General features: G+C 51.5%; 1 protein-coding gene across 2 annotated transcripts in view; it reads right to left on the reverse strand.

Moving 5' to 3' along the window:
• Positions 1 to 14,967, reverse strand: part of LRIG1 (leucine rich repeats and immunoglobulin like domains 1) — a gene marked incomplete at its 5' end in the record, with an annotated part of 95,601 nt that extends 80,634 nt beyond the window's left edge. For both annotated transcript variants that reach the window (XM_082321798.1, XM_082321797.1), the window contains one exon: positions 14,786 to 14,967. In XM_082321798.1, the coding sequence (XP_082177924.1) occupies positions 14,786 to 14,967 (182 nt within the window). The remainder of the gene's footprint in view (positions 1 to 14,785) is intronic.
• Positions 14,968 to 15,879: the final 912 nt, after the last annotated feature.

Below are 15,879 nucleotides of genomic sequence, written 5' to 3' on the forward strand. Positions count from 1 at the left end.
TCCTTCAGAAGCCTCCGGCATCATGAACTTCACCAAGAGAACCAACTGAGCTGGATTACTAGCCTCCTACACCAACCTCCACTTTCACAGCAAATAAAACTCAAATGAATGCTGACATCTATCTTATCCATGCTTTTACAAATGTTTTTGATATTATGTCAAATAATATCCTATACCCCACAGAAAAGAAGTCTTAAAAGGAAGCGGGACAACTCTGTGCTTGCCAAGCAGAGGAACCTGGATTTAAGAGCATCTGTTGAAATTAGCCTGCCAAAACCAGTTTGATGCATTTTATCACTGCAAGGAATTCCACAAACACACTGGTAACTTTTAAGCGTCCGTGTGGGTTCCTAGGTAGGAAAAAACTGTAAAATATGCACTTTCCAGAATTTGCAAACATTTACCAGATGTAAGAGAATCCACAGATGATTCATCTACCATGACAAGTGTGTAGACACCAAATCTAGCAGTAGAGGCTGAGCACCCATCTCTGTTGTGATTAAAAGCCTACAGCCAGATACACTTGGCTGAACAAAGGTTTGTTTTCAATTATATTTCAGATTCTTCTAACAATAACTGCGTGGCATCTGGCACCAACACATCTGAGCCTTTGAAGTGGTTCTTGACTTCAATGGGAAGAGGGGGGAGGGCCAAAAAAGGGAATCAATCAGCAATTTCAGTCCAAGTCAAACCTCTTCTCTGAAGAGAAAATGTTAATACCACAATCCCCCAAGCACACCAGAAATGTGCTAGCAAAAACAAAAAACCCAAATCAAAACCTATATTTGGGTCAAAATAACAATTGGCCTACACTGGGGTTGCTGCTTTCACCTTTGGAAACAAGGTTATGAGATACATGGGTCAATGGTCCCAGACACAGCAGCCTCCCAACACCTCCCCACAGCTGCCGCAGGTGCTGTGACACTCCACATCTCCTTTCCAGGTCACTCATGCTCACGCCTGTAATAAAAAGCTCATGGGAAGAGACATCTAGTGCCTAAACCCCAACCCCAGCAACCAGCAAAAGCACAGTTAGATAAGACCAGGAAGGTAGCAAGCAAAGCTTGCTGTCACGTTCCCCATTCAAAATGCAATTGCTGGCCACCCCGCCCAAGGGAAAGGGCAGCACTTCCACTTTCCTGTTCCTGGGCAAAAGCAGCAGCTCCCACTGAGCTCTTCCACAAAAACTCATCATGAATGTATGTTTGCAGCATCCACCACAGACCAGGAAAGCAACACATGAGTGCTGCGGGGTGTAGACTATGAAGTGCTGGTGACCACAAGACTGAATCACCTCTGGACATGCTCAGGAGAACATCCCCAGGAGGCTTAAGCAGGGTTTGAGCACTGGTTTGCAGTGCCTGCAGGTACAAGAGCTGCTGTACACCCATGCTTCCCTTTCACCTAAGTCCATGTTGAGGTAGCTAAACTCCTTTTCAGATCTAGCTTTAAGTTACATCACTAGGTTCACTGGGCAATCAGTGCAAGAGCAGGGCAAACAAACCTCATTTTTAAAATGCGTATCTTTATCTGGTTTGTTCAAATAAACAGAGCTGTGGTTTAACAGCAACAAGGTGGCAGAGCGCAACAGCTCCCAAGAACGGGGATGGTGGTTTTGATCGGAATGATTTTCATTTAAAGAGGGATAAAAATGCCTTATTCATTTTCCCCAAGCCGTGCCCAAGTCCTACCAACTCTTTTTGTTAGGTCAGGCAGCTTCTGGAAACATCTTCTGGCTCAAAACATTTCCAGAATTTCAAGAATCTGCTCCACAAATCTTGAGGCTGCTTTGTTCAGGAATGCTGACATGTGGGCAAGGAGAAACCAAACGATTCCCTTGAATGCTGCAGAAAACTTTAAAGTCTGCCCAACATGAAAAATGCAAGAGTCAAAACTCCGAAAGAAGTGTGGGTTTTCTGCTGCATTTCAAATATCACCCCAAAACATGCTCTTCCAGCACAGGAACATGGCCATGCCAGGGCAGCCTGCATGCCTAGCAAGGCTGGTGGCCTCCATGTGCTCCCCTCAAAACAGGGCTGCAGTTAGGAATGAATAAATAAAACAGACTTTCAGATCACATTTTCTTGGCCCTTACAGAGATGATCATGCTGTGAGAGAGCTCTGGGCAGAGAGTCTGTTCTCCCCAGACAGGATCCACCCGCTTCCCAAGGCCTCCCCATGCACAAGCACCAAAGGGCAAGCATGCGCTTGGTCTTCTACTCGCGCAGCTCCCGGGACAATTGAGTTGTCCCCTGGAAATACCCATTGCATTCCATGAAATTGAGAAAACCAGATCTCTAGCTTATTCATAAAGCCTAATATTTATAGGCTTACATTTGGTCAAATGGATCTTCACTGTTTGAATTACAGGACCATTTTCAAGCCAGGAAGTCTTGCCCAAGCCAGCAGTGTGCTGGTGGCAGCAGAAACAAGGCTCAGCTCCTGCTTCAACACTGCATAAGCATGGCATTTATTTGTGCATTGCTCCCAGTCCCAACAGACACTGTGAGATGAGTGCTGGAGGGATGCTTGTGACTCCTGATTGCCAGGCTGTGGGACACCAATGTCACAGCACTGGGCCAAATGCAGACCAAGGGTGGACAGCAGCCACTACAGCAGGCTGAGCATGGCTCAGCCACATACTGCCCCAAAAGCACCATCAAATATCACATGCACAACCAGACAGGACACGGCCGATTGACCTTGGCTCAACAGCCCTCAGTGGAGGTGGCTACAGAGAATGGGGAAAGAGCCAGCAACTGAAGGCCTGGCAGAGGTAGCGACACTGGAGGGCTCATTGCTGGCTTGTCCTCTGCCTTTGCTCTCTGTGGACCCTGATCTAAACAGGAATCCTGCAACCCTCTCCCCCATGCCATGAGAGCATCAGGAGGACCATCTCTGCTCCTCCAGTGCAGGCATGGCCAGGTGCCTCCAAAGCCATCCAAACAAGCCAAGAGGGATTCCACATTTCTAACCAAAAAAGCAGGAAAACCATCAAAAGGCATTACAGCTGCAACAGACCATAACCTCCCCAAAACATTTCAAGGCACATTCTCAATCCGCTCCCAATCCCAGCCCAGTCCCACAAGGGCTGTTGCTGTTACTGTCTATCACACAGCAGCATCAGGAAACAGACTTCCCAGGGGTTGGAAATTTTCCAGCCGCCAGTTGCAAACAGCCCAGGGAGATAGAGGGCCATAGGGAGATTCAAGGGATGATGCGTCCTGCAATGGCGAGGCAGACTGTTTTATAACCCGCAGTCAGAATTACTCAGGAAACCATAGAGGAAGCAATTGGAAATTGTTGGACAGGGAGACTTCCCCATTTTGTTTCCAAACGTGCAGGCTTGCACTGAATTCCTCCTCTTTTAGCCATGCCTCTCACAAACAAAGCAACATTAATTAGCACACAACCCCCAAAAAATGTTCAGCTGCCCCCTCCTCCTCCCCCCATAAAGGTGGATTTGTGTTGTTTTGACTTAAAAAAAAATTACAACAAGCCTAAATGGCTTAATCACACACAGCCTGTTCCCCAGCAAGCCTCACACTGGCATTACAACTTGCACACAGGGTGCTTGAAAACCTCTGCTTCAAGCTGTCTCAAGTATTCACAGCTGGAGGGTGAAGCAAACAGAGTAACAGCAGCTACCAGAGCCCGGCCAGCAGCCTGCACACACACCAGCTCATCGCAGCACCGGGGCGGCCGAGCGGGACCATCACCTGAGGACAGGGTGGGCAGGGGGCACACAGGGAAGGCATCGCAGAAAGCTCATGCGGTCTGAGTAAGAGAACAGCCTGGGAGCTGGAGGAAGCCTGGGAGATGTGCAGAGGGATGCAGCACAGTCCCAGCGTCCCTGCCAGCTGAAAGGACAGCTCAACAGGCTCTTGTTAAGCAGACCACAAAGTGGGAGCACTTGAGACACAAGTGCTAGAAACCATGAGAAAAACACTGTAGTAAACAGCTTGGGCTGTGATTTGGCATCTCCCAAGGATGCTGCCCAGCTGCATCTCTGCCCTCTCCCCACACTTGCTGTGAAGCCCAGACCCCAGGAGCAGCCAGGAACCCCAGGCACTGTCCCTGTCCTGCCACAGGGCTGCTAGGGAGCAGGGAGATGCAGACACCCAGGACCACTGCTTCTCACCCGCAGCCAATTGCTCAACACCCATCAGGCCACAAAGGCATCTTCTTCCTGGAAACTGCTCCAAAAGTTGAGTAGCAAGTTGCCAAAAACTATTCCCAGCTGTGGCCACAGCAGTCACAAGGGCTTACTGCTTTGGCTGAGACACTCCCCCACTGCATGGGTGGCACCACTTTATGCACAGAGAAACCACCACACTGGTCCCCAAAGAGGCCAGGATTCAGGTGCTGCCTTTGCAGTATCCCCTGCTCACGGGAATGATATGTGGGGTAACCCAGCACCAAACCCTCCGCTCCTACCCACAGGTATCACCTAACACCAGCACCATCCCAGCAAGACTCTGAACCCCTCCTTCACCAACCTCCTAACAGAGGTAAGCACAGCACTCAGCAGAGCCGTGTATCACAGCTGGGTCTGTTACCCACTGTTCCTGCAGGGATGGTTTAATGGCACTGCTCTCCCCAACAGGGATTCTTTGATGTCTCATACAGGATAATCTCACACTCCTTTCCTTCCCTTGGTGGGGATACTGGCACAGCCACTCTCCCCAGCCTTGCTGCCTATGAGAGAGGTAGGCATTTCAAATTTGAGTTCACTCCTCAAATTGAAGTTGGCCAACAGCATTAAAAGCTCTGGGGGAGAACAGACACATGCACAATCACACAACCTCCTTTCTCAAGAAACCCAGCTAAAAAGCAGTACCTGCCTCAGAGCAATTATTAAACCAGGGAGAAGCAAAGCCAACTGCTGTTCTAAGTAGACAGCATAAGCCGAACACATCCCGTCAGATCTGTACGACTTTGTCCAAGGAGATTAGCTCAAAGACCAGTACACATCTCTGCTGGTAAGGTTGGCAAGAATGAAACCGGAGCTCCTGGCAGGGGTTCAGCTCACCAAGAAGTCAAAAGCCAAGCAACTTTCCCTGCTATAACAGGAAAAGTTCATTCATCCGCTCTTACAAACAGTCATCCAAACCCCTTAAGTTCATTGGTCTCAACAGCTTTTGGGTGGTGATCATCTCAACAGCAAAGGCTGGAAAGTGGGAAGGAGGATATACAAGAGGTTTACAACCATGTGAAACAATAAAGACAGCACAACTCCCACAAATGCTTCCAAATCAGAGAGGTCTAAAAATAAAATCTTATTTACTGCAGCATGTGTGCCCTAGTTCAGAAATAATCCAAAGGTGTTTGAAAGCCAGGAATTCTGACTTAGAAGACCCGTTTAAGGAGGAAAAAGGAGGAACAGAGTTGTTTATAGACTAACATAGATAGGAACAGCACAAAACTATGCTTAGCGAAGGAAAAGTGGAAAGTATTCTGACACCGTTCAAAATAAAACATTCTATGGTTTAAGTCTCCTAAAACAGAAGTCTCCCCATTTTGCCAGAACAAATGAAATATAAATGTGGATCTGACTCCGCCCCTTGGTTCAGAAGGAGACAAAGGTTACACAGGGTGGTAATGCTCTCCTGGTTCACCAGGAAGGACAGACCACAGGCAGTAGAGACACAAGCACTGGCCAACAGCCCCATGTCAGGAGCACTTGGCACTTCTGCACTGCCCATGCCTTTGCCATTGCCAGATAGGTGCAGGAACGATGAAGTAAGTGGGCATGAGAGAAGGGGTAGAGGGTGGGGAGCTTTCAGGTGCCACCCAGATCATCAAGAGATACCTCCTTGCCCTTTGCAAATGACAGAGAGGGCACTGCTAACATCAGCCAAGCACAGATCCCTGCCATACTCCCTGTCCCCACATCCTCCTCAGGCGGCAAAGCCCAATGAGAAAGGAGGTAACAACCCCATGGCTCCACGCACCTTCCAGCTCCAACTCAGAGCAACCACCTTGTACTGGGCAAGAGCCAAGCCACCTGCTCACAGGCCAGGCTGCTGCAGGAACAGCCCACGCCGCCCAGACTGCTGGAGGATATTTTTTAGGTCTGTGCTAAAGGAAAGCTACTGGTGCTTTTTCACAGCTCTCGAACCTGGGTTGACTGCAGCTGACAGAGACGCAGCAAAAAGCAAGCAAGGGCTGCTCGGGGCTGCTCCCCAGGCAGTGGCGAGCTAGCTCCAGCCTCCCCTGGTGCATGCAGTGGAAAGAGGCACCAGTGTTTGGACAACTGGAACACATTTAGGGGGTGATTTTTCACAGGGCCTCCAGCCAGGCAGTTTCTTACAATAGCCATTTTATTACCTGTGATACAACCCACAGACCAGCAGCTCCCCATCCATGAGGTCTCCCACCACCCCACCCCTACGGGGACATCACCCACAGCAAGCCCCACCAACAGGGCACCTACAGACCCAGGACACCTTCTGGTTGCATTTAAGGATGCAATGCTGGAGACAACGCCCAGTAAACCTGCCATCTCCACCTGATTATCTTCCACCAAGCCCTGGGCACATCCAGTTCAACACCTTCAACCCCGGTACCCATCTGTGCTGGCGATCAAACACCACTAGCTGAGCACTGCCGCACACGCTGCGAGCGCCAGCCCACTGGCCAGCTGTCACTTTTTAGAAGTATTTTCTAGATGATAGATAACATAGAAAACCTGTGTTTATATTGGCGCACAGCAGGCTAAAACAGACTTTAAGTGCAGTTATAAAACAGCCCGGTCTACACCAGCTAGGCAAAGTGTGTTGTGAACTTGCAGGGCAGCATTTGGAGAGAGGCTCATTAGTAGCTGGTGCTGGCGGTAAACTCTCCAGGGCAGAGGAGCATTCACAGCACTGAAAGACAATGGGGTCCCATCCTGGCAGGTGCCCATCCCAAAAGCACTTTAGGCAACCAGGGAGAGACATTGGTGGTGAGGATGGATCCGTGTCCCTATGTGTGGGGAAGCAGCAAAGCCCTGACTTTGCATTTTCCATGTCTCATTTCCTTCTTGCACCTACGGGCTCGTCCTGTCTTTCTGCAGTGAGCAAAAACCTGCCAACTGGAGAAGGTGGTCTAGGAAAAAAGCATCTTATTTCAAGATTTCACAGCCAAATTTCCACTGAACTCAATGGATGTGTTTTCTAATCTGAAAGGATTCATCTAAAGAATAGGTGCCTTCAACAGAAGGGAAACATTTGTGATACACAGCCTGTATAGGGGAGTAAGGTTTACAGGAAATGCATGTACGACCGCACCTCTGCGGATTTCCAAAATTAATGAAATTGCTCTGGGGGTCCAAAAAAAGACACCAAAGGAAAATTCAAACAAGTTACCATCTCATTATGAGCAGCAACATCAAGACTACCTACCCCCCCAAAAAAACCCCACAAGTTCTTTTGCACAGAAACTTTAGCTCCAGAACAAAGCTTTAGCCAGCTAATGCAGTTTTAAATGCAACTTGTGCATGACACTGGAGTATATGTTTTATAAATCTGTAGCTCTGTGTAAAGCTGTTCCAATTGTAAAGCATCTCTGATACTTCTCCTGCTGAAATACATGCAAAGCCACTGCAGCAAACTATGAAACTGCCATGACAAGTGCAAATAACCAACCATCCTGCCTACACGTTCAGCATGGTTAACATTAATAAAAACTAGGCAGATGGCTACAGTTTGAGACCTGTCCTTCAATTCTTACTCAAAATGAAAATGCAACCACACAGAAGTGAACCATGCTCCTGGAACTGGATGCGACACAGCCTCAGGTCTCAAGAGGTGCCCCCAAGATAGCAGGGCCTGCTTCTAGATTTCTCCAAAATTATATGATTGTGGCTTGAGAGACAGTCTGCTGAAAATATGAGGGAGCATAACATGTTACATATGTTGTGGTCCTGCTCTGAAACTGGAAGAGGCTGGGGTTGAAGGACTCGAGCTGCAGTGCAGGACTTGGTTAACTATTAATGGATGACTCAGCTACAATAGTAATACGTATTTTCTGTTCCGTGCTAGCACAACAGCACCCTGGTCCTTGACTTGGGCCCCTATGCACAGCAGAAAAAAATACTTCTTAGCACATCATTTAATAGCTGGACATACCAGGAAATAGGAAAGATGGTTTATTCACCCTTTGTTGCTTCCTACAGCCTCACGCTCTGCTCCTTCCTTCACTAAAAACCAGCAAGGGACCTCAGAGAAGAGCAGCAGGCAGGCACACAGCCTCCCAGGCTTGCATGAAACCACAACCCAGAGCAAGGGGCTATGTTTATTCACTGGTATTCACCAAAGCCATGCTCTATACTAAATCACTCCCCTCACCCTGAATGAGGTGCCAATTCCTGCCCAGCCCTGGTCCCCCAGAGCTGATGAACCTGGATTTTCTGCAGATGGCTCTTCCCAGCAGCATTAGCCTAAATTATCTCTACTCCATTCACCCACATGACCCCATCCAGTTCTGCATTGCAAAACAAGGGAGTCACACTTGGCAATTAGGTTAGCAGCACAAAATGATTATGTTAAAAGCTGATGAGCTGAGCTAACTCAATCTGAGGTGTCTCACAGGGCAGCCAACAAGATCAATTAAAAGCCCTGCAGCCCTCATTGAGAGTTTCTGGGTGTGGTTGACACACAAGTCAGGGACAATACACAGGTTCTCATCAGAGCTGGCTACCGAGAAATGAGAGCCATCAGCCACTTTTTAAGCCACTCAGACTTCAAGACAAAAATTTTAGCCCCTCTTCAAGAGATCAAAGCAACCACAGGCAGGCATTGCTTGGGCATGGCTAGGGCCTCCTGGCACTCAGCCATTCCTAGCTGCCCTGCAGAGCTGGTGGGAGCTGCACATATGTTGATGACCCCAGGTGCATGCACACACCCCTCCAGCACCTGGGGGAGTGCCTCAACATGAAGCCACCTTGAACCCTTCCAGCACCCTCTGCTAAAGCTGCAGACTGGAGAGCATCCTTCCAGCACCCTGGGACTTCCCTGCACCAGGTGGGGCTCACACAGACTAAAGCCCTATCTCTGTGAAGTGCTTCTGCATCTGCCTAAATCCCTGTCAGAGACAAGACTCCAGCATCAGCTTAACTTTAAGCAGAGCACTGAAATCTCACCCACACTCAAGGAAGCATTTAAGAACCTGAAGTGCTTTGTTGAAGCATCAGGGCTCCCAAACATATCAGTTTACCACCTCTACCCTCTTGATGCCAGCAAGCAAAGGAGGAAGGCAAATCAACCTCACATTTGCTCCTTCATCCCTTAACTCCAAGCAGGGACTCCTGCAAGGCTCAGCCACCCCCAAACCTTACATCCACAGAACTGCAGAGCAGTTTGCACAAGCAAAGAAAAAATATTGAGCTGTATCTAACACATAATAATGGTTGATTTTCCTAGAGAACAATTGATGGTGTGTTCGTTTTTTCGGCTGCCTACTGAGATGCTCGTTCCCCTGCCCTGGGAATTTTCCCTCCGCAGCTCCTCCTCCCCCAGCTCCCAGACCATCCCTTCTCCCCTTTTCAAACTGCACCCATTGTAAATGGCACTGAATATTAACACAGCCCATTGAGCACTTGCTCCTTTTGTATGGGACCCCTGCGTTTCAAATTGCAGTCACTGCGGAGAGGAAAAGCCTCGAAGTGATTAAATGCCATGAAGTCTCTCAAAAGGAGAGAGGAATATGCAGAGGAGGCTGAGGGGGTCCTAGAGCCTTTCATTTGAAGCCAGGGGCTTCTGCAAGAGCCAGAAAGGCTTCTTGATGGGGATATTTTATCCCCTTCAAGCTTCATTATGAATCTCACATGCATTTTAATCCTAGTCTGATTGAGATAGTTTCTGCCCCAGCTGTGGCTCAGTCAAGGATTAAGATGAGAAGATCAGACAGCAGTTGCAAAGGGCTTGCTGTTAACTGCTGTTCTCCAGTAAGCACCAATAAATATCACGGCATGCTGAGGGTGGTCAGTGAATCCACCAACACATGTTCACAGGAAGGGCAGATTTATTTGCAAGCGCATGTATTTGTGTGTAAGCAGCAGGCCCAGAGAGGCTTTGCTGTTACCCCACCAGGACCAAGCTCTGGAGCAGCAACCACAAGCCTGCAGCGTGCAGAGCCATCCCACAGCCCCAGGGCTGGAGACCTTCCCCAAGCAAGGCCACTGCTGAGGATGCTCCAGGAAGCACCAAACCCAACCATGTCATTACAAGCTGAGCACAATTTCTTTTACAAGCACCACCAGCTCCCAGCATTGTCCCACTGGAGCAGGAAGCCTTCCCCCAGACCACCACCCAGGAGGGAGCCGCTGGCTTTGCAGTATTTCTTTGGGTTTCCACTCCCTTTCCCCAGGAGGAGGGAGGGGGACCAGCCACCTGCACCACTCCACATCCCCCTCTCCCAAGCCATCCTTCCAAGCCCAGCAGCCCCTCGGGCAGCCGGCACACAGCGAGGGCTCCGCAGCTGTACAGGGCCAGGCGCTGTAAGCCCAGGGTGACGATTACTTAATCTTTGTTCCATTATTTCAGCAGGGCTGGAATTGGGACATGCAAGGGAGGAACTGCCAGCAGCACTCCCCTCTCCTGGCGCCATCAGCAGGCGAGTCCGTCCCCCCACTGCCTTCTCTTCCAGCATCTGCAGAGGAGCATGAGTTACTCCAGAGCCCGAGAACAACCGATGTCCATCTCCAGAGAGCACCATGCACACAGGCAGTGGCACAGCAAGTTTTCTGCAGAGCCCTGCTCCGCTCTACCAAGTAAGCAAAGAAGTTACCCTAACATGTGAGAGCAGAGCAACAAGACTTGGCACATTAAAACCCCAGTTTAGCAAGAAATTTAAGTTAATAGGCAATTTTGAGCACAAACATTGTTTCATTGCCTTCAACAAAATCTTTGTGTGCATACACTTGAGCACAGCAAGAGTCTGCTCCTGACTCCTAGTTCAAATGCATTTCCAGGCCCTAAAACCATTGACGGGCACCCATAGGATTTTCAAAAGCATCCAGACGCTTTGTCCAGCTCTCTCCAGAGAGCAGCAGCACCATGCAAACAGCCAACATCTGCGCAGCTGGTGCCTCAGGGCAACTTATTCATATAGCCAATTCCAGAGCCTCCCTGGGAAACCGAGAGCAGCTCTTAGCCCAGCTCTCCTGGGCGCTGTCAAGGACTGCCTGCTTCCCAGACATGCCAAGCACACACCAACCCAGAGGCAGAGGACTCTGTGCATGGATGCCCAGTATCCCAAACACTTCCCCTAGTCATTTGAGTCAAAAACCACATAACACATCTGTTTAAAATAAAACTTTTCATTCCTCCAGACCATACTAGCAATGAATTAGCTATCCAACTGCACTTCCACAGCTCCAAAGCCTTCTCACCATTCAAATTTGTACCCAAAATATTATTGCTCTATCACTAAAAAGGAAGAAGAAACCACCTCTCTCATACATTATGCCTAGAAGTCTTTGTTCTACCACTCCTCAAAAATTAAGATGCATGGAGAGACAGAAACAGAGGAGCAGGGGATGTGCCATGTCACCAACACCGCTGGAGCCCCACACCTGGCTTTTCTGGGCACAAAGCATTTTGTACTTAAGCTTGGCCCCGAGGTTTATGCCACATATTACACTCTAATGTAAAAATAAACTTCAGACTTAAACATGAAAAGACATGAAGCATCTCCAACAGCTTCGACATGAGACGCTGCAAAGGAGCCCTGCACAGCAACTGCTCAGCAGAGTGTGATTTTCCCAGCATCCCACATAGACCACAGACTTTTCACAGCTGCAGGGCTCGCAGCGGCTGGGTGCTGCAGCTCCTGCGAGGACGGTATGGGTCATGCTGGAGTGCTGCAATGTGCCCTACACAGGGCTGCTCAGCCAGCAAGTCCTGCATGCTTAGACAACTGGCATGCAGTATTGAGCTGCCTGTTGCTTTTAAGAAAAAACCCATCTGTGCCACACTGCATTAACTGTGAGCAACTGCAGTGCACCAGCCCTTCTGCATATCAGTTATGCCTTCTGAAAGCTAGGGAGAAAAATTACAACTCCAAGCTCTACTGCCAACAGAGAAATAACAATAGTTTCAAAAGTTCCCAATGCTTTTCCACAGTACTGATAGTCCTGTTGACAAAATACGCGGCGCAATTAAGTCTGTTCCAGAACCCTCCCCAGTGTGTTGAGCCGCATTTCCAACCCTGCAAACAAAAGCTTTATCTCCAACACACTGAAAACTGACTCCAAGCACTGCTTCAGCTTTGCAGCACTCCTTAGGAGTAAAAGATAAACTACTAAGGAGGGATTTTTCAATAGCACTTTAACGAAGTTAAAGCACAGCCACCACGAGTCACTGAAAACAGGATTTATCTTGTCTCCCATTAGCAATCGAACATACCCAAGCTTATCACCTTGGGGAAGCAGACACCTTCAGTGGGAGACACAGCCTGCCCAAAAGCGATGGGAGATGAGGGATGCACGGCTCCGACATCGCCCGTCTCACCCCGGTTTACGGCCGGGGAACCCACACCCCCAGGCTGCTCCTGCATCCCCGGGCTGCTGCAAACCTTCATGTTTGCCTTCTGCTTCTTTAAAAGGGCACGTTACAAAAAACCAAAATGTGACGGAGATAGCTGCACAGAGATAGCTTTTCTCCAGCACGTTGTGCTTTTACAGAGGACATTAAACAACTAGAAGATTAGTTAACAATTCTCTGCACCAGAAATTAGCATTTATGACCCTACCAAGCACAAAAAAAGTGCTTCAGCTTTGTGTCCCTAACCTGAAATAAGCAATCCAAGTGACTTGTAGTGATTAGGAACGATATTACTTTAAAACCAAAATGTCTTGAATGTCTGCTTTTTATGCTAGTTATGGAGAAGGAAAAAACCCTTAATTTTGCATTGTCAGATACAAAAGCCATCACAAACTTCCACTCTAGGCAATTCTTTGGTTAGTTTAGAATTTACGAAATGACAAACCATATTCTGTCTAAGTGGTTAAAAGATCAACAGCCCACAGGTCCATAGCAGTAGATTTATACACGCTATTACTTCACCAATAAAACTTAAACTGAACTCAAGACACTCAAAGATCTGTTCCATATGAAAAAGACACTCCTGGGTATTAGCACTCCCCAAAAAACACAACAATAAATTTGTTCAGACTGGGCTATTAATGCATTTCTCTGCATGAACAAAGATACACTGTCCTATTTTAAGAGGCGCATGGGGATGCTGGAATTCGGCTGAGAAGACTAAAACCTGCCCTGAAAGGTGCCCAAGGCTGCAGGAAGGATCCCTCAGAGCACACAGCAACAGGTGAACGGGATGAGTCAGGGTTTTAATGCAGAGCCCACACGTTCCTCTCAGTACAACACCTGATAACTTCACATGAAACAAGGCATTTCTGCAGCCAAAAGCACATAATACCAGGGGAATCTGACAAACCTCCAATAATTCTTCTTAATAAGGGGCTGGACGATCTCCAGCAACACTTCAGTGACCATTCTCTCTCCTGGCAGGGCTGAGGAGTATCTATTACAACCAGGGGTTTTATAGATTCAATAATCTATAAATCTGTTCAAATAGCCAAAAGGCCCGGCAACAGAGGGGCACTTCTCCCTCTCCCTGCTAGATCCTTATTTCCCAAGGTTAGCTAAGAGTTGAGGACACTTGTTTTTACAAGTTTATGAGCACGCACGCATACTCGCAGTCCTCCTGCACCGTCACTGTCAAATGAATCAAGCTGTCAAAGCCAAGCACACTTTGCCTCCGACTCTCCGGTGCTTCACGGGTCTGATGTTGCATTTTGGATCTCCCCAGGTCGAGCAGCAGCCGCCGCGCTCGGCGGTTACACAACCAGCACGGACCCGCTGCGCTTTACGGGAAATGGAAATCACGCACCGGGGCACCTACCTGAACACTTTAAACACCCTTTCAGGGAAAAAAAAACCAGCCACAGCACTGTACTAACCACCAGGTGCTGGGCTGTACACTCAGCTGCCGTCCAGGACATATGATACGCTGCAGGTTAATAACTCCGAGAGCCGGACAAGAACCGGGGGAATGGCAGCCAGCCACGCAGCTTTTATTGGAAACCACCACCTGGTTTTTCTTGAAACACCCCGACAGCACCCCGAGAGCCCCCGGCCCCGTTCCGACCGAGGCTCGCTGCCTCGCCAGCTCTCCCACCGTAACGGCTGGAGGCTGGAAACGTCGAAAGGGCGAGCGCGGCCCCGGCGCTGGGGTCCATATTTGGGCACCTGGGCGCAGGGCGCGATGCTGGGGCGCAGCCCGGTTCGGAGCAGCAGGCCGGGCCCGGGGCGGATGCCCTAATAAGGATTCGGGAGCCCGGGCTGGCCGTTATCTCCAGCAGATCCCATCCCTAGAGACCAAACCCACCCCTGGCTCTTCCCCCCCGGGACACCCGTGCAGAGCGGAGGGAGAGCCAGCCCGGGCTCCGCTCGCCCGGGACCAGCATCGCACCCGCCGCCCCCCCATCGCCTCCATCCCCGCCGCGGGTGGGAGCCAGAGGAGACACCGCAGCACGACACAAGTTTCACGCCGCGCAGCTCAGCGCCTGCAAGGCGCCGGAGACCACTTTGCTTTAACAAAATAATAATAATAACATGAGTTTGGGGTTGGGTTTTTTTTTGTTTGGTTGGTTTTTTTTAAGCCCCCCGCGCACCCAGCTGCCGGCGGAGCGGCGCTGCCCGGACCCCGCGTCGCCCCCGGCCGCTCCCCCCGGCTCCCGCCCCCTCCCCAGCGCGGCGGGCCCCCGCCCGGTACTCACACGTGCCGCGGCCAGCGGGGCAGGTCCCGGGGCACGGCGGGCAGCGCCAGCCCGCCGCAGCTCAGCAGCTCCCCGCCGCAGGCGCAGCCGGCGGGGCAGCCGGCGGCGGCCGAGCCCAGCAGCCCCAGCAGCGGCAGCAGCAGCGCCGCCGCCCCGCCGCCCGCCCGTGACGGCACCGCCATTTTGTATCCGGCACCGGGGAAGGTCCGCGGCGGGAGGAGGCGGCAGGAGCGGCCCCGGCGCGGGGCGCAGCGGTAACGCCGCGGGGCCCCGCGAGCGCTCAGCGCCGCTCCGCCGCCCGCAGCATCGCCTCGGCCGCCGGCGGCGCGGCGCGGCCCCGCGGGGCGGTCACGGCACCGGCATCCACCCGCCGGCGGGCGGGCGGGCACCGCCGGGCGGGTCGGCTCCGCGTCCCCGCCGCGGGAAGCGCCTCCTCCTCCTCCTTCACGCCGCACAGCTCCGGCCCGCCGGCCGCTGGAGCTCCCCCTCCTCGGTGCGCTCCCGCGGGGCTGAAAGCCGGTGCGGCCGCCGCGCCGCTCCCGCCGCTCCTCCGCCGGCCCAGCCCCGGCCCGGCCCCGCCGCTCCCCGCCCGGCCCGAGCGCCGCTCGCCGCGGACCCACGTTGGCGACACCGCAACATGTAGCCGCGCCGCCCCCCGCGCGACCGCCCATTGGCTGGCGGGCGTCCTCCGGCGGGCCCGCGCGCGTCGCCATTGGCCGGGAGGCCCCCCCCCCGCCGCGGCGCCGCGGCGCCCCATTGATGCGGACGGCCCGTCAATCAGGGGCGCCGGGGCCCGCCCCCCTTTCCCACTCCAGGTGTGAACGCGGGCGGCCGCCGCCCCCCCGCGCTGCCCCTCTTAAAGGGGCCGCGCCCGCCTTCCCCCCTCCCCGCTCCGCCGCGGGGAAGGCGATTTTAAAAAATCTCCCTCCGTAGATGCGGACGATCTGCTGCAAGACCAGCGCCTGGGGGCTCCCGCACACCCCGATGTGCCACGAAGCGGCTGTGGGGCCACGGTCCCGAGGGACACGCGTGTCCCGCCACGAGCCCGTCGTTAAGAGTGGATTAATTATTCACGTGTGTTGCAGACCAAACCT

Source organism: Platalea leucorodia, assembly GCF_965183815.1.
Source record: "Platalea leucorodia genome assembly, chromosome: 9".
NCBI classification, from domain to species: Eukaryota; Metazoa; Chordata; class Aves; order Pelecaniformes; family Threskiornithidae; genus Platalea; species Platalea leucorodia.